Here is a 27,502-nt window from a genome sequence, read left to right on the forward strand (position 1 = left end):
GAAAGTTCACTGTTAAAAAGTAACAGGACATGCATTTTATCAATTTCCACAAAAACAAAGTGCAATATATGGTTTTAAATAGCTTTTTAGAAACAACGGATTACACATGCCAGTATACTATGATGTTTACATTTTCCAGTGTACAGTATTTGTCTGTGAAAAGACTATGAATCAATTTTATAATGTTTTGTCCAATACATTTCATTAATGACTATTTTAATATTTTATCATACAATTGCTGATAATCATATTTTAAAATTAAGAAGTAGGGAATCAATATATATAATATATATGAATGTTATGAGGTAATCAAATATTATGATATATTTGTAGTATCAAACTGCAATCTCCTTTAGTTGTGTAATATTTAACACATCAACTGCCTCAACTGTACCATATGAGAGTTATCTCTCTTGCTGTCAGAAGTTCGCATGAATTCTTATATCATTATACACACACCATGACAAAATTTTCCTATCAAGATACAAATAAAATGAAATCCAGGCCAATACTTTTGATATACATGCTGTTATATTTTGGGCAATAGTATTCAAGATGGATGCATATGTATAATCAAAGACACATAGAAATGCTCTTGATATGTTTACATCATACTTATAATTGTCCTATTATAAGAAAACCAAACTCTGGAAAGGAGACATGTACAGCATGTTTTGTGAATCCTCTCCACTTTTTAAAGTTAAAATGATAATTCTGTTGACAGAAGGAGTATTTATCAATATATGACTGAAAGTAGCACTTATGGAGATGAATTTAAGGGTTCTCCACACCTTTGGAAAAAGTTTTGCATGCAACCCTATAATCTTCTATATTCTTAGATATATGGTACGTATTCTAACATTTGCTTGACTTGAAAATGACAGGAAAAAATTTAATGTATGGGAAAAAAATCAATTTCTTAAAATTTATAAATATTCACAAAAACATAAGTACCTGCTGGATTTGAACTTAATTGGGACCTGCGATTTAGTATACAGATGTTATACCCATTGCGCTACATAGACACCCACTTTTGGCAATAATTATGTTCAAAATGGATTGAGATCGCCATGTTGTGACATACAGTGTACTATCGTAAAAAGTAAAAGTCATGGGGTGTCGAGGACCCTTAAAGTGCATTCACTCTCTGACCTTTGATTCAGGATACATGTAACAGTCCATGTAAAATAAAGGAAAACATACAAGGAACTTCTCTATATTGATGCTGGTGGTTTTTAAATCTATTTGCACAAAATAACAAGATTTCATAAGTGAGTGTTTCAATCTGATTTAATTATTAATGTCTGGATTGAACATTTTATTTTCAAAATCATCATGACTTTAAATGAGAACAAATTGTCAAATTTATGGGATTAAGGTTTTCGAGATTTGTATTTTCCCAGACATCATCTTGAAATTGCACCAATGTGATCAGATTTATCAGGTTTTAAGATCTTTAAGTCTGTGAGGTTAAAGCTCAGATTTGGACAGAGGTGTGACCAAACAAGAAGAAAGTGTGAACTATAAAACATCAAACAGATTCCAGCATGTATGCAATTGACTTCAACAAGGGACATCACTCCCACACAATCAGACAGTTATGCCCCCTGGTCTAATTTGATTTGTATACACAATGGATGATAGTTTGTTAATTTTATCACACAATCTTATGAAAGTAGAGAAGTTTAAGTCATTAGAAAAGAAAACTATTTATGACTAGCCTCAGGGTACATATAGCCATGGAAAAACCGCTGAGCACTTTCTATCTGATTCTTGTTTAGAAAAAGATGTAAATGTTTTATTGTGTAGACAGATGATATTTTCAGCAGATACAGATCCAATAGCTTGTTGTTAATTCACTGAATGATATTACAGGCAACATATTCTCATACTTTTTAAGGAGCATTCTTCTGATAGATTTGTTTAGGTGATGAGGACACCATTTCATTCCTCTGATTATACAGGTAAGTTTGCATGATTTCAAAGGTATATAATTTCTCATTTTAAGTGTTTTGTTTTTGTTTGTTTCAATACAGTTGAAGTTTATTTTGTAAAGTCAGTTTATGGTCCACTGTTAGATTGTTCGTAAACAGATATTCACCACTTCATTCATTAATACAAAGTGCATGTGGCAATTAATATTAATTGATAGACAGGAGAAAAAATTAAAAAAGTCTGTTCTCTCAAGCAGACTTCAAATAAGATACTATAAATTCCTTATTTGTATGAAGACCTTAATTAATTCTGTGATTCTGCTGTTTTGTATCAAATCACAAGACTATAAAATGGGGAGCTTCATTATTTGTTATAATTTCGTAAAGTTGCTAGAAAATTGAATTTTAAAATCCGAGCGAGTTGCTTATTGCGTTTTTATACATGCGGATGTTAATTCCTGGCATTTGCAGTTTAAATTCAAATCTCATATATTAGGGATTAAATAATTAACTTTTGGAAACTGTGATGCTGATGTTTTGTATGGCCATTATCAGCCACACAAAGCCATGCAGATGTGGGCGACTGTTCAGGAGGCAAGAGGTGATTTTTGACATGATTATTCCACGATGAGCATCTCTGACTGACTGACAGATCCTCTGTATTTTTCAGATTGATTGTTTACAATGTCAACACTGAATGTTTACCTATAGTATTACTTTCCAATTAGCCCATGTCGCGTTGGGCAGGTGAGGAAGGGGGATAACAAAGTTCAGAGGAAGGGAGACTGATCTCCCTTCTGATCCCAGTTTAAAGAAAATCGGACAAAACGTTGATGACTGGCTTCCACATGTTTTGTGGCCTTGTGTAAACACTACCCTAGGTCAACCATCGTCCACTTTTATAAATGTTAAAGTGTATATTCTCCACATTCATAATAGAGAGAGGAAGTGCTTGAAAAATTACAAGTATAATGAATAATTGTGTTTTATTGATTTCTCTGTTTAATATGCACTGCAGTCCTCTTTAAATTTATTTAAAGAAAAATTCTGAATTTCCAACTTGTCCAAGTTGAGTCAATAGAAATACAGTAGATGTTAGGCTGTTCATCACATACAATATAGAGTCCTGATATATGTACATGGGATGACAGAAAAACCTGGACTAGCTAAATTGTTGTCCACTGTGTAACAGCTACAATGTATACTATGTACCATACAGCTATTATATCGGATATACCGGTACATGTGTCTCATACTGAAAATTACTGTCAATTGCACAGTCTTTGTAATCATGGAAAATGAACCAAGAAAGGTAATACACTGAGTAGCAACCCTGAATGGACTATTCTAACATAGACTTGTATATCATATTTTATTTGAGAAGTTAACCCTGTATCTATAGGCCAGATTAATGAAGGATTATATCATAGGCCAGACTGACCAACAGAGTCACACTGTGGTCAAACTGCTGGGATCATTAAAGGATATATCATGCTTACCCAGCAATTAGGCCTATATGTGTATCTGGCATTGAGGACACTAAGTGGTCAAAGTGAGCTGGTCAGTAACAGAGGTGACCCCAGACAGGCATGCTAGGAGGTGGACACCCAAACTGATGCTATCAACAGATCTCCTGGTCCTAAGCTTTCTCTAGCTATTGTTACTGAAAGACAACTCCTAATCTTCTATTTACTTGTCATCTGTGTAGCCGTAAATGACTGTTTTTAAATATCTTTAAGTTGAATTTTTGACGTAACTGAGGTACTTTAGAGATCATGTATGTTGACAGGTTTGTTGTACATTTATCTGTGGATTTGATGGAATGAGAGCATGAATCAAATCTGTTTTTCAGAGCATCTTTGTCAACTTTATATGTATTGGAGATGTTTGAAGTCCAATTAAATTGTCAAAAATGTTCTGAACAGTTTGTTTGATCTTTAAATTTTCACTGTGAAGTGTGATATAAAAACTTGCAATTGAGCAGGCAGTGATGCCTATAGCCCAATCAACGGGTGGAGCTCAGAAATCTGTCTCGGAAATTCCAACGATGACAAGTTATTGAAAAGATGCCTCTGATTTTACGATAATGTTTGACAGCTGGTTAGCGAACCAAGGCAAAATTGCACAAATGATTTGAAAATATGAGCTGAAAAACACACAATTTTTATAGGAAGAAAATCACTCTTCTGATCAAGTGACACCCAAGTATCAAACGAAAATAATGTGTTTACATCTTGCATGCCTCCAACAGCAATACCACACGTCTTAATCAGAAGTCTCTTACAATTTACAGATCACCTTGCGCTGAATACCCAGAGAATCACATGGTTTCACCCAGAATTTAAATCACTGTCGATAGCTTCAGAGATATAGGAACACTTTAATCATTGGTTATCCAGGTAAGTTTTATTTTTTCATTAATACTGATGAAAGGATTATATGAATGATGTTTAAATTTTTCAATGATTTTTTAAGATTACCTTTGCCCATTGATAAATTTGTTAAATGGTTATGGATGTATATAATAGCTGTTGAATCGTTTTTTTTTAATAAAACTTTAAATGTTTAATTGTTGGGGAATTAAGAAACTACCGGTATATCTATTTCTGGTTGAACTACCCAGTACCCTGATGGGTGTTTAAGAACTCTATTTTTACCAATTATATGTTAAGAATATAAATTTTGGGTGCTCTGCAAAAATTGAATTCATGCATGTACATATTGTACCATGTAAAATGCCAAACAACAATAAATTACAATACACTAAATCATACACTAATATAATCTCACACAAAATTAATGTTTAAATAACCTGGGATCAAGTTTATACATTTGCTGCATTAATTTTTGTATATATTTATTTTCAATTTCACAAGTAATTTTTAGTACATGTATATAAAAAAAATTGTATGACTACTTAACATTTGATTCTTAAAATACAGTATTTATTTGTATTCTTCGATAGTTGAATCATTTTTGCGATTACTGATTTATATCTCATGCAGTCTGCATGCTTTGATGATAAACCAGCAACACAATTGTTTCTGTAGAAACTGTTTTTCTTTCTGTTTTAATATCTTTTTTTAATTGCACAAATCAAAATACTCAAATTGTACAAAAATGAATTTGACACGGTCTTCGTCAAGCTCTCTACTTTAACACAGCTAGGTTTGGTAAATTACAAGTACATATAAAGTACTACGTAACGTGTTGTGCTGGACAAGAGGCTTTCTTTCATGAATGATGTCTAGAATAGTTGTCATTATCATGGATACCCGAGTACCTGTAGGAGAATATGAGTTGATTAAATTAGAGAGAGTGAAAGGATTATCTATGGAAGTGTAGGTCCTCCTGTCAGAGTGACCGTCAGAATTTAATTAAATCGTGGTCACCCAGCAGGGGGGGATAACTCATTGTTATCAATGTCATTACTAAGCCCCATTAACACTTAAACCAGTGATATACTTTAAAACTGAACTTATGTAGCTGCTTTAACAACTCTGCTTTAATTAATCAGTCAGAGGAAATGCCAATTTGCTATTTTCAATAATCATTTTCAGATATTGATATTTTATGATAGGTTATTAGCAGAGAGTCCAAATATCTATTGACATTTACAGGAAATTTGGCATAATGCTAAAACTGCATGAAAGCAGACTTTATGGATGATATTACAGGTATCATTTTAGGACTTGTACTCTCTCAGTTTCATTTAATGCCATTTTGAGTTTAGTTTTGTTTAATCAATACCAACAGCCTTATATACTTCATGTTTTATGATTGTAATTATGGTATAGTGTTTCAAAGAGCTCAACTCAGATTTTATTGGTAAAAATATTTCTGATAAAAACTATGCTATGAAAGACGATAATTGGTAGGCTTTAATACAGGATCATGTTCATATTTATCATTATTTTTTGTTGCCCTCACTAAACCTGCTTATGATATTATTATTTCTGTGTAGACAAGTAAAGAATTGTAGATCTACAACCATGCGTGGTTTCTTGTTAAACAGAATTTTATTCGAATCAGTGGGCAACTTAAGCCATGAAACAATTTACATCTATAATCTGTAACAATTGGCCATCAAAAAGCCAACATGAATATCCCAGGTAGCTATATTGAACAGGTTGCATGTGATTAAAGCAGGCCTCAGTGACTTTATGAGATTTCTTCAATTTCTGTATTAAAGGACTAATGGCTGACTTTCAGGCCTGACTGGCTTGTTACATTAGCCATGCTTCTTGCAGGCACCACCTGTTGTCAGGGGCAGCCACCACTCCAATCAAAAATCCAAGTGCCACCCACTTCATAAAACTGACACTCTGTGATCCTTTTTTAGGTTTAATCTGTTACATTAATCAGCTAATGTACCAGTTCAATGTGGACTTGATTTTAAGTATGAAAGGAGACAAAATCCTCTGTGCTGGAGTTTTGTATGAATATATGTACAATAAATAAAATATTCCTGATAAAAATGATTAATTAAAGCTGCTTGAAACTACAATTTTTTGGGTCAAGACATATCAAATAATTTTCCATACAAACCAATTATTTTAGAAAGACTTTCACCTTTTTACACCAGCAGAATCGGTCTCCTTTCAAAGATAGAAGCATGAAAAATAAATTTAAAAAATTTCTATATCGGGACACAAAAACAAGCAAATGCATCATGAGCATTTTAATACAAGCTAGGGAACATTTGGTGTTGTCCCCAATTGACTGGGTTTATTCAATCCAAATATTATGCATCGATTGTAAATAAAACAAACTTCAGAAAGATTATAGGAAAAAATGTGCACAGGGAGGAAAATATTTTCAAAATTGGATATAAATGGAAATCAACGATTTTCAGTCAAAAATCCTTTCAAAAAAAAAATTTTCAGTCGGTCGTAAGATTTGCCAAAACATTTTTGAAACCTTATTTCATTTATTTGTAATGAATGACAAAGTCATAATTCAGTCATACCCACCTTGACGCAAGGGATAAATTTGTAAAACGGGCAAAATAATGCAATACTATTTAATGTAAAGTGTGTTTTGTAAACAAATTTTGTATATCATTTTTCTATTTAGTGCAATTAATAAAGTGATTGTACTTTTCTCAATAATATCGTATGTTTTCATGATGGAAGAAATAATTTGAGAATTCGAAGTTTATGATGCTAGCAATATTAAAGTGGTTTACTGAGTATTTGTAGTTTTCCTAGCAGTCAATGGTGTTAAGGAGCACCAGCTGCCTTATGATACATATACCCGGTACTAGAGCCTGATCTCCTTGACAATGTATGTTACAGGAGAAGTGGAGTTGTGGGCAATCAGAGGCTCAGTGGCACCAGTTTATAAAAGACTGGACCAATCCCCTCCCTTAGATGACAAATTTATGTGGCTACCTTGTCCAACTATAACTGAACCATCCAAAACTTAAGAAAGGGTTGTTTGTTATGGCTTAAACAAGTGTTTGTGGAATCTGGATTATGAGTTAAAAGCAAACTAACAAATAAAGCCAACCCACAGTGAACGCCAAAGATTTATGATGATTTGTTTTCAATATCCCAGTTGGTTTAAGAAATTGAAATTGAGGGGCACAATTGAAAGAGGCCATATTTTAAAAGACCACAAAAGACAGGTATTGACATATTGGAGATGATAATATCTAGTTTTACCCCCATTAAACTTTTTTGTTCCCGAGATTAACATCCATCCGTCTCTAATATGGTGACAAAGAAGCATTAGCAAGAAACCCTTGTATGACAAATATATTTGATCAATGCAGTTTCATTCTGATGAAATTGTAGCATTAACCCTTATCCATTTTATTTTTTGTAACTTTTGTAATCAATGCTCTCTTTTTTCTTTGTCCAAAAAAAAAAAGAAATTTAAAAACTTGTGTCCTAGCTTACTTAAACTTGTGAATTTGAAACCTACACTTCTAGGTATTGGATCTTTCTATAAGAATTTATTTTGCCTGAGGTTGAAGCACTACCGTGTGTTTAAATTTGTTCAAAGATGTTGAATATTAGATTACGGTCACCAAGTCATCATAGTTAGCTGTAAGTGACAAGGAATAATTACTTTCCCTGCTTGAGACCAGAGGATAGGAGACACTTATGGTTCAGACCAAGGTTGTGGTAACAGCTATATGTTGAGGGCCAGAGGGAATCTAGACTAGTTCACACTGCCAGATATTTGAGGGAAACAGCGAGGGGATCCATGATCGGTGACTCATGGACACACACAGTCCTTGTACCAAAAGCCCGCCTCACACCTCTCCTCTTTTATCTCATACATGATGAATTGGTTGTGTTAAAATCCTTTCCATTTTAAAGGTATATGCTTTTGGGGAATTTGACAGGGTCCCCATTTAGATGAGTAATTACAATGTCATACTAAGCAGGACTACAGCAAGTTTAACACCTTATAAGGCAGCTGGAAGCTTCGTCTATATAGAAAAAAATGGATGGTTTTAAAGATGGTTTAGTGATAACATTGAGATTTTTCTCAAAAACTGAATCATAGACTAATTTGACAGGAGCACTGATGCTCACAGCTTGACTGGACTTCAGTCATTTTGACACATATCAGCAGCTGAGGTTGGTCACTCAGATCTAGAAGATTGAAATTGATTTTCAATTTACACTTTTACCATCGATTACTAGTATATCTATGCTTAAATGTATCTAAGTCCTAAAAATTATTTGTGAAAATCCAAAATCAGTGCTCTTCTATTTAGAAGCAAAAAAAATTATGTATCCATCATTAAATTAAATTTTATTTTTATGCTTGTTTATGTTATGATAGTGCAAGAGAATCCCATTTACCAGTATGTCTAATGCCACTGAATGCATTACATGTATTATCACAGACTTTCAATTAAACTTGCTTTGTCCAGCTTTTGCCTATTTACTTTCAATTGAAAGGGATGGAAGATATAGATCTACAGTTTACCAAAAAAGAGATAACCCTGGTATTTTGCTGTCTATCTCATTTTTGTGTGAAATTTTAAGGTAATTTATGACTTCTTGTTTACCTTATTGTTGACATACATAAAGTACATTGTGTATAAATCAATGTAAATATAATTATTTTTTTAAGAATGAATGATGTTTTTTAAAAAAAGACATGTTATGGGGGCTTTGACATCAAAATTTAGACAAGCAACTTATAACATCATTAAAGATCAAAAGACTAAAGAGTAAAACCTTGTTTGTGAGAGGGAAATTTAATGAGATGTGAAAATATTTAAAGAAAGCTGAGAGCACTTAGCTACTTTTGACACTGCCTTGGTAACTCCCATTGCTCCATTTAACCAAAAGTTTTCAGATATTTGTTAAAATAGCCTGCCTGATTTACTGTTAATGAAAATTAAGTCCGACTGACAGGCTGTCTAGAAGAGGGCTTAGTGTCCATTGATAGCAGACTATGTAGAACCACTGGACAGGAATTGTCTGTTTGTAATTGGGTAGAAAATCTTCAGGTTAGTGTATTTTGTGTGTGCTGATAGGAGGTAGATTTATCAAAACACTGGCACAAAGCAGCATTGTGTGGGCACCCCGGGATAGCCATATTTGGACATTTGATTCTGAATGTCTCAGGGTTTGGGGGATGATACAGATCAACTCTCAGCCTCCGGCAGTTGATTAGAAAAGGGGAGTTAACTTTGTTAGCTCAGGGTCAAGTGCTTCACATTTGTTTGAAGTCTTTCATTTCACTGACTCGGGAGAAAAATTTAAATTTAATGTGTGTTCTGGGATTGATTCGGCTTTTGAGGTTTGTAAAATAATTGGCATTGCACCTTAGATGCCCTATAAAATATATATAATGATTACAATGATCTGTAGCAAAAAATAAATTCACATAAATATGATTTTAAAAAAAAATGTTTCAGAATGGCAGGGTATTTATTGTTGTTATGATGATTTTCATTTCAGTTTAATATTTATAATTGGTGTTTTTGTTTGATCGTTGTTGTTAATTTCTGTCAATGCATGCATCTGATGACTTTATTTTTTTATATGGATTTAAAGCATATTATATCTTAGAAATTTGTTTACTTGACTTAAGTTGATTATCAATTTTTAACATTGTCGTGTGACAGACAACATGTTAGACTGAATGGACATGTTAATCCTTATTTGTTTAAACTATTGGCTTAATAGCAGTTGATTTAATTTACACACACTAATTCAAACAAATTCAGTAATCCCTGTCTTTTCTTACTCTGTGTTTGCAAAGAATTACTAGATTACCACACAAACATAAACTGTGTATGAAGAGCTAGATCACTGGGCAGTGGTCTTTTGAAAATCTAGGGGAAATAACTCACACCAAACAGAAAAGCCAGATCAAAAAGGTAATGTGTATAGGCATCAAAGGCCCGGGGCCAGAGATCAAAAACCTGTGGACACAGGAATACATGATTCCTATCTACTGTAGAGAATGTGTGAAAATCAGAATGAAGTAGTTAAATAATTGAAAGACAGTTAAAGATACTTTTCACCTCTGCAGCTATATTAGCCAAAGGGGAAGTACATAGTGTTTTGTGTGAAAACATGCATGAACACAAACTTTGACAGAAATGATTGTTTAAGAATTATACTTAGTACATGTACCTATTATTCAATTTTTTTAAAATAGATTTAGTTTTTCTGAGATGAATTTTCTCCAATTTTTAAAGATATTGTAAAAATCAAAGAAAAATGGATCAATTTATTTTTTCTACACAAATATTTTTAAAAATAATGAGAGAGAGAGAGAGAAAGAGAGAGAGCAAATTTTAAAGTGAATTAGTTAATTGAACATTATATTAATTAAAGCTAGTGAAATGTGTGCATGTACTACAAATGTATTCAATTAGGGTATTCATTTCATAGCATTTTCTCCACATTACGAGTTTAAATAAGTAGATATAAAAAGAAGTTACAGTGTATTAAATGACTGTTGCACACAATTTGCAAATTGCATGAGGACATTTGTTTTGTAGTTTGATAGTAGCACTCTGTGGACCACCTGAGTACTAATGTTTATGGGGTAACTTTTATGTTATACTTAGTGTTAGTTGTTCATAAATTACCACCAGGGGTTAGAGTTTGTCACTAATGGCCATTACTGTAAGCCTGTGATTGATACATCACAAGGCCTCCCAGATGGACTAAGGGGGGAGCCCTACACCCCATTTCACACATTGTCACACCAAACATCAGGCCCATTACAGAATATTGTCCAGTTACACCCATTTATTACACTAATGGCTGCAGATCACAAGATCTCTGTTACTTGGTGGGGAGAGAGTTTGGAGGGCGAATGTGGACCACATTACAAAAAAAAAACTTATAGCAGTTTGTCCAGCCAAAGAATATCAACTGTGCATTGACCACTGTGCTTTATAATTAGGTGGTCATTCAAGAATATCTGCTGAAGAGAGAGTTGGAAAATCAATGAGGATGGCAGTCAGCATGGGACTTAGTAAGCACTGGGTTTCTCATCCTATAGCTTAGAGATGTGTTATAATTCTTATTGGTCATTGATTTCATTGTCACTGATTAAGTTAATTATCCTTTGAATAATTAATGAAGGGTTTTGTGATTGCTATGCATCGTTACATATGGTTTTTGTATTTGTTTGCACAACCAATTTGGTTGACATATGATGTTACATATTGTATAGAATACCAGGGTTTTATATATTAGTATATATGTCTCGGATAATGTCATATATATTAAGGCAAATGAAATGGTAATTCAATTACCCCAATAGAAGCCAAAAGTGAATTTAATTATACATTCTAGGTTATTGCTTCTTTAATTCATTCTGATGAAAAATTGATATTGTTATTTGGACATTTCCATTGACATTTTTAATATAAATTGTATTGTTATCAGCAATTGGAGAAAATTCATAAGATAGGAATGTCCAGTGTTATTGTAAATGTTCAATAGTTCCATGCCTCTCTTGTTCTTATTTCAGTAAACAGTCTGACATGTGTATGCCTCTTAGTGTACTAAATCACCCAGAAAGCAATTCTTAAGGCCCAATACAGTCTCAACAAAGCTCTATTAATTTAATAATTCATTCAATATTAAAAAGAATATGGCAGTAGTATTTTGTTTTGATTGGAGGTCCATTTAAGTCCTTCAAGTTGGGTGAAGGAGATATCACAGTAGACTAGAAGCATCTTGAAGAATGTGAAAGTTTACATAAAGTATTGGATGGAATGGATCCTAGCTCGCATGTTTTATTGAACAAACCGTCCCAGATTTCAAGTGTCTTTGAGGTTTTAATATTATTTTTTTTCTTAAATAATAATTCAACAGTCTGAATTATTAGTCAGCATGTAATTGTGTGTAAAAATTTTGTACTATACACAAGACAGGTGTACATGAATCAGAAATGACATATGGCGTATCACCTTGAAAGTAAAGAAATTAATACATATATACATTGTATAAAATATGAAAAATTGTTTTTTAAAAGGAAAATTGGCTGTAAACACTTTTATTAAAAAAAAATTGTAGGCAATAAGGTTTTTAATTTGAATCAAAGATAAACAGTATTAAATTTCACATGCCCTAAGGTTTTCTACCAGGTTAATTTAAAACTGCATGATCAAGCTTTGATGTATACAATATGTGTCAATTTTTTTTGTGTAATGTGCTAATTCCTGGTGTTAATTGTTCTAATATAATTCATAGTGGTTTGATTTTGTGATTTATTTATAAGGTGTAAAATTAGATTACCTGTAACCTGTGGCCACAGGTACGAGGGAATATTTCTCACCTGGACAGTAACTGAAATTTACATGCAGTGGTTAATTGCTTGGTAAATAAAACACTTGGGACAATCAGAGGGAAGGAGGTCCACACATTAAGGCATTTGTTTATACTGTTAACAACAGATTTTTGATGCCTTTTGTTGTCCAATTTGAAAATATTGACAAGTGGACTTGTAAAAGAGGAGGGCTTTAAATCTGAGCTTTCTACTTGTTCCACGGGGGTTGAGTCTTGGAGAGGGAGAGTAAGTGCTGGACTATTTTCCCTACTGATTGAGGACTGTCACTATCTTATTGACTCTAGTATTTGTGATACTGGAACAAGTGGCCTCAAGAGTTTGGGAATTTCTGTAAGAATTGGTAAGTTTGGCCAAAATATTTCCTTTTATTTACCAAGACAGTTTTAGGGTGACATTGTACTGTAGTCATACACACTTGGAGTGTTTCTGACTGACTTGGTATATGTTTTAGAAAACTTAAGGTAAGAGACATGTGTCTGAAATCAATTAATTGTGCCTGCTTTTAATTAAGAAATATAACTTCTGTGAGCTGGTTCATATATTTTTTTATAGAATCTTCAAACAATAATTAATAGCTGTGAAAAAATAATCAAATCCAAATAAAATCTGTAAACTGATAAATCATTTTATATATACAGATGTTTGATTTTAATCAATTAGCGATAATATGATTACTGAATTTTATAGAAAAAAAAACCCATACAATTTAAATGTTTTATATATAGAATTAGAATAAAAGTTTAAAGTTATAAAATAAATTAATAAATATAAATTTTTCAGTTACTTGTTTTTTGGTTAGAAAAAAATAATAATTAGATATGCACTGTCCTTTCCATGAACAACATACTATATATTTTCTATGACACTCTATTGACCTTAATTAAAAAAGATTGTTTGATAGGTGTTTTGTGATTGCAAAGATTCTGGTATATCATTGATCCAATGGTTGTAGGATATTGTAATACCCATTCTTTGCTGGGAGACTAGAACAGGTTCAGTTAATTTATAAGACAATTTCCTTAAACAGAAACAGTAAGGGGGATGTTTAGTTTGGGTTTCAGGACCCCAGAGGATGTTTGTCCCTCTCACAGCTTGCCTGTCTATTATCTACATCAATACCTTTCATCAAGGTAAACAATGCGGCTCTTCAAAGCTTCTAGTCCAATTCGGTGCCAGAGAGCTATCAGTTATTGTGGAAACCTGCTATCTGCACTCTGATAAAATACCCCAGAAACATGTAATAATCCAAGTTTGTCTCTATGATACATGAAAGGGTGGAATTCATAATTATTGCAGGCCTTTCATCAGTTTTTGAGGCAGCAGCGAAGCATAAAATCAAGTAATTTTGTGAGCATGTATGAATTTAAGTGCATTATTATAAACCTGTATCAAACAGTTTGAGAATCGAGGAACTGCTGGGATGTTGTTCATACTGACTCTCTTTTAATCTATGATCCGTCTATTTGACCAGCAAATATTAACCTCCCTCCTGTCTTGATAAATTTCTTATTACATGATATTGACACATTTTCTATTGAAAGTGACACCCAGGTAGTGAGATGAGGCGATCCAGGTAATCGCTGGTTGTTCAGGTGTGATCTCAATCAGGTCGGAATGTTCCTCACAGAGTAAATCAAAGATGTTTGGTGGAAGCTTGTTGTATAAATTTTGGAGGTTTTGAAGCTTCAGAGCTGGGCATGTTGTCAGGTGACGAGGGCTGGCAGTGCTATGTATATCTTGCGTGCAGGCTTTCCCCTTGTTAGGATATTTTATACCGCGGTCACACACTCTGGTAACCCATACTCGAACTATACCTTGTACCACCTTAGGACAGGGGTTAGAGTAAAACGTACCATGGGTGAGGAATAGGCCTATTTGATAGTCTCTAAAGGTTTTCAATTTTCCCTCTTGGTTTAAGCGATATTCCTTATCATATCATCAAATGTTATGGGGTATTATAACAAAACAATGGGTATTACTAACTCAGCATCGTATTTCACATTGCTGCAATTTATGATGATTATTTTACTTTTTAACACATGGATACATTTTTCCCTTTTCATTTTTGTAACAGACATTATATAGGACAGAATCTATGTTTGTAACCTATCTACCTATGACTAATCACTCTCTAATTTTTCAGGTAACCTCCGGGGGATGGATAGTTGATGAGACAGAATCTCCTATTTTCGTACATGGACTGAGCAACTCAGGAGCATTAGGGATAAAAAGGGCCACACTGCTTGGGGTTAACAGTTTGTTCTACAATGGAAGTGCTGTGTTCCCTGTACTTTTTGATAATCACTGTGACCACAGGGGCTTGTGATATTGTTTTAAATTTGACTTTGAGAGAAGAGGAACCTGTCTCAACTTTAGTTGGAAATGTAGCTAGTTTAAGTGGCTTGCGAAAAAATATGACACCAGAAGTTTTTCAGAGCCTGCGATACAGTTTTTTGGACCAAGCCAAGACTGATGATTTATTTCGAATTGATAATGAAGCTGGTGATTTATTAACCAACGCTGTGATTGACCGGGAGAAGCAGTGTGGATTCAATCAGGACTGTCTGTTTAAGTTTGATGTTGCTGCTCACTCCCCTGTATATTCTAGGTTTGAGATTTTATCAGTGCTAGTGACTCTAACAGACATTAATGATCACATGCCTACTTTTCCGTCCTCCATTGTCAACAAGACTTTGTCTGAGTCCGCGGTCATAGGAACCACCATACAGCTGGATGAAGCACTAGATCTTGACTCTACATCACAAAACGGAATTCAAAGTTACACCATGATTACTGCTGATTCTCCATTTCTCTTCAGTGCAACCAAAACTAGCGAAGGGGTCTCCCTACAGTTAAAACTGAAATCGGCCATCAACAGAGAGAATATAGATCATTATGAGTTGATTATTGTGGCAGTGGATGGAGGATCAGACCCTCGGACTGGAAGTCTCACTGTCAATGTGGAAGTGGGGGATGAGAATGATAATTCTCCACAGTTTTATAGAGATGTCTATGACGTCAGCTTGAGGGAGGACAGAGACGTTGGTTTCCAAGTGATTCAGCTTACAGCAACAGACAAAGACATCGGAGCAAATGGACAAGTGGCTTATAAGTTTAATGTGCGCCAAAGTTTCTTAGCAGAAATCAATGAATACTTCATGATTAATGAAACTACTGGCAAGATCACTTTGAAAAATAAACTTTCTCAGAACACTAAGAAAAGTTTCAACATCACCGTAGATGCTAGTGACCAAGGAAAACCCCCTAAAGTCTCTCAGTGCATTGTTCGTGTTTCTATCATTGATGTTGAAAATAACAAACCAGTGGTTCGTATCACTTTATTATCAGGGAGTACTGGGGCAATTAGTGAGTCCTCCAGTGTCGGTACTGTGATTGCCCATGTGACAGTAGAAGACAGTGACTCTGGGTCTAATGGAATTGTCACTTGTCAAATCGCCTCCGATCACTTCCAGCTTCAAACTGTTCTTAACAGGGGTTACATTGTGGTCATAAGTCAACCTCTTGATCGTGAATTATCTGATAAATACAATCTGAGTGTTGAATGCAGTGATCAAGGCCTTCCTCCGCTATCCACTTTGTCAACCATTGTGGTTCCCATTGCTGATGAAAATGACAATGCCCCATTGTTCTACAAGACCGTGTATCAAGCCTCCATTAGAGAAAACAATGCATTTGGAGATGGTGTCACGCAAGTCCTTGCCAAGGATCGAGACCTTGGCCAGAATTCAGAAATAAGATATATTCTTCCTCTTGAATCCAAAGAGAAATTGGCTATCAATGAAGACACTGGTGTTATAACAGCAAACTACAGGTTTGACAGAGAAAATGAATCGTCCTATTCTCTTCTGGTTTTGGCTGTTGACAAAGGAGATCCTGCACTAACTGGAACTGCTACAATTCAGTTAACAGTAAGCGATGAAAATGACAATAAACCTACATTTACTGTTCCCATGTTTCAGTTTTTCGTTATGGAAAATATGGGACCACAGTTGAAGGTTGGATCTCTCAGTGCCTCAGATCTTGATGAAGGTGACAACCAAAAGATTCTCTTTGACTTCCATCCAAATTTCAAAAACCTACCCAGCAGTCAAATGCCATTTGAGATTCTACCATCAGGGAGCATTTCTACAAGGAGAAATTTAGATAGAGAGGATAGAAATAAGTACACCTTTGACATAGTAGCAATAGATCAAGGTATCCCAAGGCTGACCAGCACCAGTCGGGTGGTGGTGTATGTTGCAGACCAGAATGACAACAAGCCTTTTATTACCTTCCCATTATTTTCTAACCAGACTGTCTCCGTATCTCAGCTAGCTAAGATTGGAACAATTGTTACTCAGATTAGGGCTTATGATCTGGATGAAACTGGACCTAACAGCCAACTTAGGTACTCCATCTCGGCTGGTAATGAGAAGGACGTCTTCTCCATAGGAGAAACCTCCGGTAGCATCTACCTTAAGAGAACGTACGAAATCACCAAAAATACTCCCTTTAAGCTTAGGATTAATGTCAGTGATATGAATGTCTCACATATGCAATCTTCATTCCAAGACTTAACCATTGTCTTAACGCTTCCTCCCCCTACACCTCAGGTCCTAGAGGATGGAGGAACAAAGAACATCATAATCACTGTCGCTGTAGTCATCCTCACTATAGTACTGTCAGCAGTCATCATAACCGTCATAATAATCCTTCGCCGAAACGATCAAAAACTTCTCCAAAGCAAAGGCCAAGACAACTTGGTGTATAGTGTGCCTCCTCTTGATGGCTGCTCTCCTCCCAGCCTGGATAAGAGCCCCAGTGACAAGGTGACCAGCATCGTGGACTCGCCTCGCAAGAAGAAAGGGGTCAGCTTCACGTTTGAGGAGGAAAACACTCAGATCTTTTACAGTGACCCTATGGACCAAGGACAGGTAAGGTATCCATCTTTCCCATGTACTGGAGTTGTAGACATATGTATATATATATGATGATGTATGCAGTTAATTGGTCTAATCACTATGTAATATCAATGGGGGTTTTGTTTTATTTTTGTTTAGAGAGGTAGTGGTTCTTACAGCAGGCCGGACAATTCACAGATCTTGAACTCTTTGTTCGTTGATGGCTTGGGAAGATCTCAGTATAAGGTAATTAGTGCACAGTTAACATTTTACTGATATCCATCAATGCCTTTTTTAAAAAATAAATTCCTTGCTTTTTACTTTCGAAAAATTAAAGTAGCCTAAAGTAATAAATATTTGTTTTAATCAGCAGCAACAAGATAACATGAGTGATTCATCAGGGGAAGTAACTGCGTCTGACAGTGGTAGAGGGGGCAGTGATCTGGATCTCTCTATGCATTTATCCAAATCAGGTAAACATAAAAACTACAAACATTCATTGTGTCTGTATTCGCCGACTGCAGTTACATGTATATATATATACCGAGTCCTGTAAATGATAGATTATTCCTTTTGCTTTGTCAAAATATGGTATGCTCCACCCAACCTTAACAGCATGGTATTGAGTTCTTCTTTAATAAATTGTAATATGACTATGCCTTCAATTGGTTTTGTTGTAAACCAAATTCTCCATGGTAGTATATGAATGCATTTTATTAATTTCCATTTAAAGCAGTAGTTTTATTAGTATTTAAGACACCCCCACCGCAAACAAGAATTAGGTTGATATGTCAAATTAAGGTGATATGGGACACCTACATATTGTGACGTACTTTCTATCGAAATAAAAACAATAAAGTCAAGTATAACTTTATTAACGTTTTCTTTCCCAAAATTGTCATCGAACAAAGTAGCGCGATGAGTAATTTTTATCGATAACTACGAATCTGAAAGTCACCAGTTCGAATCCCGCTGTGGTTTTTATAATTTTTACCTTTCCAAAAATTTCAAAAACATATATTTAGTCAAATATTGTTAAATTTTAAAATTCTAAACCGGTGGAAGTATTTTGATTATTATGTACTCCTTTCCACATTAATATCAACAGGTGTCTCATACCACCTTAAAAATTCTCATCCCATACCCCAAAAGGTTGAAAATACCTCCAATGTAAATTCTCGCTTTAAATACTTGTTCCAATTTCCGTTTAAATATACGGATTTTTTTTAGGGAAAAAGTTAATTAACCTAACACACACTTTTTTCCCCTCAATTTCTGAAAAAAGTTGGTCGGTTGGTCTTGATATTAGGAACACGCTTAATATACAAAATGTTACAAACATATTAATGAATTTAATTATTTTATGACTGATTATTAATAATTTCAGATGAGAGACATCCAAGGAGAACCTTCAAATTTAGAAGGAATCCCGATCAAGGTTTACATCGAAATCAGTACGAAAATATCAACTACGTGAATACACATGACTCTAGGAGCGATAATCAAAGGGAGGCAATCCCGCCAAGGCCTCCTCGACTTTCATGCAACTCGGACAACGAGCTACAATTTCATTCTGAGGATTCACAGACAAACCCATCTTATGTGTGAGAGGACACTCAACATCTTATGTGTGAGAGGACACTCAACATCTTATGTGTGAGAGGACACTCACCATCTTTCATGAATTTGTGAATTTTGTTTGTTAGTGGACACTCAACGTGACAGTTAGCAACAAAAGTGCCAAATATATTATGTCTCATACTGTTTTGTATGTCATTGTAATTACCTCGTATAATTTATGTTATTGCGTATAATGATTATACAGTTAGAAATATATGTGTTCAACTGCTGAGTTTGACAACAAGTGCTTTGTACAAATAAAGTAAAAATTAAAGGAAATAGTGTTATTTCATTGCCAGAATTCTTTGAATAAGATATAATTTTTCAGGTGTATTTTACGGAATCTTTTGGACATACTCTTAGAACACGCATTTTTGTAGACATTACTCGGGTTTTTTGGGGGTTTTTTTTTTGGGGGGGGGGGTGTCCTTATTAGACCCCAATAGTCTTTTTTTACTGATCGGGAACAAATCAGTTTAGAACAAGAATACTCCCATGAAATATTGCCGAAACCACCTTGAATCTGGTCTATGATCTATGTTATACACATGCAATATGCTTTATTTTATTCAAAGAGAGACAACGCCAAGATGTATTTTGTATCGATTGCAACGATCATCATTTATTTACATATGCCAAGTAAAACTATCGTTAACTTATAAATGGAATATAAAAAAATAATTCTATAGATATACTGGAAAGCTCAGAAAATAAGTTAAAACATAAACTTCTACTTTCTTCTTGGTCTGCGCGACATGAATGTTACAGCTGCATCTCTAAGGCTAGATCGTCGGAGACCTGCATCTTCTGACGTGACTTCCGGTTTCAGAACGGTCCCAGAGCGTGCCTGTACCCCCATTCGAGCACGCAGTTTAGTAAGCAATCCATTGCCTATCAAATCAAAAAATTATTTAATCATATGTAATATATTTGACAGGCATTTCAATAAAGATAATTCACGTTAGGGCAAATAGCGTGTTATTTTACCAGTTGCTATTTCATCCATCTGCTTAGGCAGACGGACTTCCTGGTTTGGCATTTTGGGATTAGTTGTCAGACGATCTTCCTCCAATGTTTGTTCATCAGCGGTGGCCTTTTTCACTTGGTCCTCGAGAGTATCGATGTTGACGTTCTCAACACTGACGTCATCAGTTAGATCTGAGCCGTCGGTGGATTCCTCGCTGTCTATGTTTGTGGTAAGCCGCTGTAGCTCCTTCAGCTCCTCCTCGTCCCACATCTCCCTCGGAATCGCAATGCAAGAGTTCTTGGCACATCTGTTGAAAAAAGGGAGAAAGTCGTTAAAAAAGAGCCGCGGGTGCAATAAAGAATAACTTCTATATCAAACAAACAAAAAGTACGACAGCAAATCTGGTCCGACCTGTGTAGGTGTGTTCCACCCACGTGCTCGGGTTCCCCGATGGAGGCAGTGTCCTCGGCCAGTTGCTCGTCGCGGATCACGAGGTTGGTGTGGCGGCTAGTACGGTGAAGCCTCACCCCCGGCTCGTATGACTCCCCGTAACGACCCTCCCGCTCCAACCCTTCCATCTCCTTCATTAGGACCCGTTTTGTGTCCAATAATTGTGAGATATCATTTTCGATATCTCGGGACATAATTTCTAAGTCTTGGTTCTGTTGATGCGTGAAATAGATCATAATCAGATTGTGCAGAGATATTTTTAGAGACAAAACAAGATCTTTACCAGTTGATGACTTACGTTTTCTTTCATTTCCCGACATTCGCGTTTCATTTCCAAATACTTGATTATCTGTAATAATTCTTTATCTTCATCTGCCAACAAATCAAAAGATATCAGAAAATATATGATCATTCTGAAAAATCAACAAATGTACAAAAATGTGTATTCCATCAAATTCGTAACTAATACTGCAATATAAAACCCCAAATCAAGGTAGTGATACCATTTGTTGGTTTGAGGTGCAGATTCCTCATCTTTTGGAGAGCTGTGTTATGGACACTCTGTATCTCCATCTCGTACTGGTGTCTCTCTTCCCGGTACATTCTGATGTCCTCCTTTATTTTGCTCTGAAATATGTCAGTGGGAATGACTTTATCAGGTTATACATGTACGGCGTGGTGTGTATTGTCAGAGGTGTTCATGCTGACCTACATGCTTTCATGGTACCTTGAAATAAAGGTTTAGAAAATAGGTTTATACTGTTATAACTGTGCGTGCTTGATGACTTTGATTAAATGATGTCACCCCTGACCGAGTGGCCGTATTTGATCACCTCATAATCTCAAAGATTGATTCATTATTCCTTAATTGAGTAAACTTTTTTATCCGTTTTTACTAGAATGATTCCTTACTACTTATATTTATATAATTTTAAGCCATTTTACGATTAAATATTTAAATATAGATAAGCAAACCCCGTTGGCGCCTCAGTTTGGCGTCATTTGAAGTTATTGGGTTATATAGTACAAAATCGATACGTAGTGTTATCACAGGCAAAGACACTGGAAAATGTAAATATTTCTAAATATGAATTGTTTTCTTGGTGTTATATTTGATTTCTATTAAAAGATAACCGCGGATACATTTTACAATTCAAAATACCTATACATCTACTTTAATGACTGTGTTTAAAAGGTTATGTCTGTCGAGGACGAGTAAAAACCAGGGTACTTACATCATGTATGAAAATAAACTTTATTGTAAAACATTTTCATTGAAAAAGACAGTGTAAAGCGCACATTTTCGTTGTGTATTCCAAATGTATGCTAAAATACGGATATTGGGCCACGATACCCCTACATGTATTTTCAGTAAGCCGTATCATAAAATGAATTCATTTCTCAATTCATACAAACAATGGTAACTAGTGTCTTTCATTTACTAGATCTTTACTTGAAAGTGTCATTAGTGTGCTTTGTAAAGTTCTGCTGGTATGCGCTGGTTTATGATTTGTTTAAGCACTTACCCATTCGTGAGTGTATGAGGTTTTCAAGGCCTGACTAGTTTCCTTTAATTCCTTCAGACATTGAAGTTTACGATACAGATCGTAGCGGGTGTAATCTAAAACAATGAAGAAAATCATGATATATATTTTAATCACTAACGAAACAAATATTAAAACTGAATAAGATAAACCCCCTTTGTTTTACCGTTAAGTCGGAGCTCTGACTTCTCCTCCTCCGTCAGGTCTGCTTCTTTTATACACCCCCCTCCCCTCTCCTCTTGGACGTTTGTAACACATTGATTGACAACCATTTCTTCCTCCTCGGCTAGAACAGCTAAAATATAACCAGGAATCTACTATAATGTTTAATGCTTAATGCTTTAATGCTTGTATGAAATATATATATTCAGAAGACGCAAGAAAACAACTGCGATTCGGATACCGGGGTTTATATATGTACACATACATACTATATACATGTATATGAATTTACATTTTTCTGTGCCTTTTATCTGTGATAACACTAAGAATCGATTTTGTAACATACTCCAATACATTTCATCAATGACTATTTGAATATTTAATTGTACGCGTTCAATTACTGAAAATTGTATTAATATAAGTAATAAGGAATCATTATTTGAATATTTTAAGTTGATCAAACACGGTCGAGTGTGATCATTATTGGATTTGATCACCCCTGTCATTTTTTATCAACTCATATTATTACTCAAAGAATGATTTCTTATTCCATTGTATCAAGTATTTACTGAAGATATTAAAGATATGGATATACCGTATATCCGGGGTGTTTTTTTCGCGTGTCACAATTTGCAAAATTGTTAGATGTACCTTTTTTATTTGCGTCAATTTACTGTCCAGTTACAAACAGTAGCGGATAAAAACCTGTGTATTGTATTTTTTGGCAATGAGAATGTGTTGAAAAATCGAAAATGTAACGGTAACTAACCCTTTTCTTCACGCAGCGAGCCGATCTCCTGGTCGACCCGGCGGCTTTCTTTCCTGTAGTCCAGTATCTTTTTCCGGATTTCTGACATGGTGCCTAAGAACTCCGACATGGTTGACGACAGCACGGCCTGGTAGTCCTCCATCGTCAAGAGCTTCTCTCCCTGGGTCTGAAGGCCGGAACGGAGATAGGCGTTGTTGATATTCAACTGGTTAAGATCCCCTCTCAGCTCGCCGACCTTTTGCCGCACTACTTCGTCGTCGATACAGTTTGTTTGGGTTTCGACAGAATCCCGCACAACATCTTCAATGCTGCTCGCCATCATGGAGTTCTCTAACTGTTTTGACATACATGTATGACGTCATCATACAAAGGCTGTAAATGTCATTATGACGTCATAGATACTTTTATGCGTGACGTCATAATAAGAAGAGAGTTATTGTTGAAAAAATCCGATAGTTTGATGCATTGATCTGCCTCTGAAGATTAGCAAATATGGTACCACCTTATGTACAGATCCAGAAAAATTTTCTAGGGGGTCCGAGAGATATAATTTTGCCGGGGGTGGGTGGGTTACGATTGATTATGTAAGAAAATTGATATTTCAAGGTGTCCTCCTCCTTTGATCCGCCCATGACCTCATAAATGAATATCTACCTACCCTGTACGAAAGAATGATAACTCTGAATAGAAAATGACTTACCAAATAAAACCGAGAGTTGTCGTTCATTGGGAGCTCTAAATGTCATTTTGAAATTTTGACAAATTACTTCACATATCTAAACCTGAAGTCTTCAACACCAATATGGTTTATGGGGAACTTGGATGATATCCATTGATAATTAATGTTAAATTCCGCCTGTTTGCTTTTTGGAGTAAACTTGGGGGGGGGGGGGGTCCACAAAGTAATAAAGTTTCTTCAAAATTACAATGTGTAATGGGTAAAATGAACAGACCTTAGTTTAGATTTATTGATAAGGTAATGAATGATTGTGGTCTATCTTTTATTTTGTACCAACAAAATGTAAATATCCAGTGGCTTTAGAAAACTGTTTTTCATATACTCCTAGACCAATTCAAGCAACTATGGAATAGTGAAATGTATAATTCATCAAAAGGTATTAACTATACGGTTTTCAAACCACGTTATCCATAGAAAAATACTTATTGGAAATACTTAATGCTAATTTGCCCATAGAACGAGGTGGATGGTATGATATACCTCGTGAAAACTGTATATGTACCATATGTAACTGTATTGAGATAGGAGATGAATTTTATTATTAATTTCATTGTACAGATATAACAATCAAAGATAAGAGAGTTTTTATACGTACAGTCATATTAATTGTTTACAAATTTCAACAACTATTTAATACTACTAATAAAAGAATGTTGATTTATCTGTGTACATTTATTTAAGTTATAATTGAGAGAGTTAGCTCTCTAGGTTAACTGCCAATCTTTTTCATTTTTGCATTGTCACTCTCCAAAGCATGCAATGTATGATATGTATTATTGCTCATTGGATTCTTTTTAACACTGTAAAATAAAGCAAGAAACATGGCATGGAATAAAATAAGTCGAAATATCCCGTACGCTTTGTAATTTAATAACGGAGACGAGTTTCGTTATATGATATCTTGGAGTGCAGGCCTGTTATAAGAAAATTATTGTTATTTACAACGCCCATAAGCTATCATATACTAGTATCCTGAATTACAGATATATTAATCTCACCGAGTTGAAGTTTTTATTAGAATCTTAATTAAATAATTGATAAACAGTTTTCCGGATGCACAGTAAAGATGTATAGCGCCTTTTTTCCACAATCTCGCCCCCCGCCTTGTTTGACTTAAAAGTACCTTTAACTTAAGATAGAACAGAGACCTGTCGCATTAGGTTTTTCTGTAAAACCTTTTGATAGTGTCTGTCACCACTGAATTGTCATCAATTCAAGAAACCTGCATCGTGAAATGAATAAATAGGACTCGATGCATCTAAATACAACAGGTAGTGTAAACAGAGTGCACAGGTGCTCGAAGACAGGACCTCCTTCCCCCTCCGATCTAGACTTGCGGGGTAGTTGCAAACAACATATTCCTTTCCAACGGGTCCCTGTCCAAATATGGAAGCGATTGATTTAGTAAAACACCCCCAACCTGCATAAAAAATATAGGGTTGGAGTGGGGGTTTTTTCTTTTGTTTTGTTTTGTTTTAATTCGATTATTCTCCGTGAGTGTTTACGATAGTTGGACACGGATACGGGCATGTTGTTGGATACTTATTACGTTAGAGGTGTTTCTATCAAAAGGAAAGTCAACTACACTAGAAGTATAATTTAATGATGATTTTTTTTTTTTTTGGGGGGGGGGGGGTCCTGTCTTTATTAACCTGTGACAGAATATAGTGTTATTGAAAAGATCTGTTTATAATTGGTGCATGTGCTCATACTCAGAATGTCACAATAGGATTTAAATTACATGCAGATAAATAGATGCATGCGATCTAAACTTTCTATTCATGGTTTTAAGTTAAAAGAAAAAAAAATACAATTTGGAAATCGATTCACGACCGCAAAGTAAAACACCTCAGCGTTAGTGTATTTACCACTGGGCCACGCACACAACACGTTTTCATTGTGTATTTTTCAATAATGGTGGCTTTACGCATGAGTTTTATAGAAAAATTCACTAATTGAAATGTTTGTATATATCTAATTACGAAGACCACGTTAAATTAACCATTGTACACTAACTAGCTCCCTATATTTTCTTAACAAAACAAAGATTTTATTGATGTCATGTAAAATAGTAAAGACTTATTCTGTAATTTGCGGGTTTTTTTTAAATATACACAATGTATTTTTACTAAGTACATGTATTGTATAATATTAAAATTGTCTGATGTTTGAAAAAAACGCTATATTATAAGCGAAATCATAATTATTTATTCAAAGTACATTATATCTCTTCCGATTGTATTAGTTTTATTTCTCCGTTTTAACTTTGAATTAAGTTTACAATTATTGCATGCTACTTTTTAATCATTCTCTGTCTACAAAAGATCAAAACTAAAATACACTGTACCTTATAAAATATCTCTCCCTCTCTTTCTGTCTGCTGTCTATGTGTGTGTATGTGTGTGTGTCTCTCTCTCCCCTTCTCTCTCTCTCTCTCTCTCTCTCTCTCTCTCTCTCTCTGCCTCCCATTCTCTCTCTTTCTCTCATGCGCCCACAAATACACAAGCATGCACATGCAGTGTATATGTTTATGTGCTTTTTGTACTTTAACATATGAATAACAATCGAACTTTGTGGTAAGACAAAATTACATATATTGTTCATAATTAAAGTCAACGAATTCTTATACCCATGTGATTTCCTTTTTTTTAATGGCGTGATTTGCATATTTTCTTATTCTTCATGCTTTTCAAAAGAAAATTCTATTTTTGACATTGATTTTTTTTCACTTGTGTTCCAGTTGCTATAAAACCATCTCCACTTGTATTTAACTGTCATAGGTAACTTAGTTGGGATATTAATATACAGTTAACAGTATACAATATTATCTATGTTATGATGGCATTTTTATTTAATTCGAAATACTTCAATGAATAATTAATGAATAAATGTAGTTGGTATCAAAAAACTTATAAAAAATCTGAAAGGCAACTACTGGTAAATGGTAAGGCACCACACTTAAATAATTAGGGATCCATTCTGCAGGAACCCTATCAGTCCGGTCATCTGTCGATCAAATATCATTTATCTTCCCTTGGTTCACTCTGTCTCAAACTTCATACAAAAAGTGCCTTGGAGTAAAGGGTGTACAGAGACCTTAACCCAAATTCTAGATCAGAGGTCAAGGTCATATATAGTAGACCTCTGTGTTAAAATCCTTTGAGAGCATACCGGTATTTTCTATATCTACCTGACTCACATGACACCCAGAGAGTGCAGTGGGATAGGGATGTGCAGTGACCTTGAAGTAGGGCTTTTTTTAGGTTAAAGGTCATAGCCATATACAGTTTATCTCTGTTTACAATCATTGTTTGTGGCTATAAGTGTACTGTATATCAAGATTTTAAAGATTTAACAAAGTTAAAGTTTGATGAGAGGTCAAGAACATATCAATTTTTGTCTTGGTCAAATTTTTTATTTCCTCGGTTTATCTGATCTAATCTCACCCACTCACAGGGATAAAAATATGAAATGACCTTGACCTGAGATCTATAAACTTGGGTTAAGGTCTCTGCAACCTTTTCCTATGTTGAATCTTAAAGGGCAAGCTGCATGAAACTCAAAGCTACATTTCTTGTTCAGATGTCCATCAGCATTTCTTTATCAATCAGCATAAAAAACACAATCA

General features: G+C 34.8%; 2 protein-coding genes across 8 annotated transcripts; one reads left to right on the plus strand and one right to left on the minus strand.

The window, feature by feature from the left end:
- The first annotated feature begins 1,114 nt into the window (after positions 1-1,114).
- LOC105331131 (protocadherin-11 X-linked) lies at positions 1,115-19,516 on the plus strand. 7 transcript variants are annotated; one of them, XM_011433199.4, is made up of 6 exons: positions 1,115-1,964; positions 4,228-4,333; positions 14,866-17,656; positions 17,783-17,869; positions 17,994-18,096; positions 19,011-19,516. In XM_011433199.4, the coding sequence occupies exons 3-6, from the start codon at positions 14,990-14,992 to the stop codon at positions 19,229-19,231; spliced, it is 3,078 nt and encodes a 1,025-aa protein (XP_011431501.3). In that variant the 5' UTR covers positions 1,115-1,964; positions 4,228-4,333; positions 14,866-14,989; the 3' UTR covers positions 19,232-19,516. The 7 variants fall into 7 exon arrangements, with proteins under 7 accessions (XP_011431501.3, XP_065932442.1, XP_065932441.1 ...); XM_066076370.1 differs by lacking the exon at positions 1,115-1,964 and having other exon boundaries at positions 3,096-4,333; positions 17,997-18,096; XM_066076369.1 differs by lacking the exons at positions 1,115-1,964; positions 4,228-4,333 and adding an exon at positions 9,240-9,411.
- Positions 19,517-19,834: 318 nt separating this feature from the next.
- On the minus strand, positions 19,835-23,493 carry LOC105331130 (uncharacterized protein PF3D7_1120000). Its single transcript, XM_011433198.4, has 8 exons — positions 23,136-23,493; positions 22,371-22,499; positions 22,187-22,281; positions 21,164-21,287; positions 20,959-21,032; positions 20,622-20,872; positions 20,231-20,517; positions 19,835-20,134 (listed from the first exon to the last, which is right to left on the minus strand). Exons 1-8 carry the CDS (start codon positions 23,479-23,481, stop codon positions 19,974-19,976), a joined length of 1,467 nt encoding a protein of 488 aa, XP_011431500.3. The 5' UTR covers positions 23,482-23,493; the 3' UTR covers positions 19,835-19,973.
- Positions 23,494-27,502: the final 4,009 nt, after the last annotated feature.

Source organism: Magallana gigas, chromosome 2 (genome assembly GCF_963853765.1).
Source record: "Magallana gigas chromosome 2, xbMagGiga1.1, whole genome shotgun sequence".
In the NCBI taxonomy this organism is placed as follows: Eukaryota; Metazoa; Mollusca; class Bivalvia; order Ostreida; family Ostreidae; genus Magallana; species Magallana gigas.

Bases quoted from the DNA above. Each gene is read 5' to 3' on its own strand.
- LOC105331130 (XM_011433198.4), bottom strand. From the start codon at position 23,481: ATGTCAAAACAGTTAGAGAACTCCATGATGGCGAGCAGCATTGAAGAT. The intron at 22,282-22,370 runs GTAAAACAAAGG...TCATTGTTTTAG, and splicing joins GTCAGAGCTCCGACTTAACG to ATTACACCCGCTACGATCTG. The intron at 20,518-20,621 runs GTCGGACCAGAT...TTTTTTCAACAG, and splicing joins GGTGGAACACACCTACACAG to ATGTGCCAAGAACTCTTGCA.
- LOC105331131 (XM_011433199.4), top strand. From the start codon at position 14,990: ATGGAAGTGCTGTGTTCCCTGTACTTTTTGATAATCACTGTGACCACA. The intron at 17,657-17,782 runs GTAAGGTATCCA...ATTTTTGTTTAG, and splicing joins ACCCTATGGACCAAGGACAG to AGAGGTAGTGGTTCTTACAG. The intron at 18,097-19,010 runs GTAAACATAAAA...TAATAATTTCAG, and splicing joins TATGCATTTATCCAAATCAG to ATGAGAGACATCCAAGGAGA.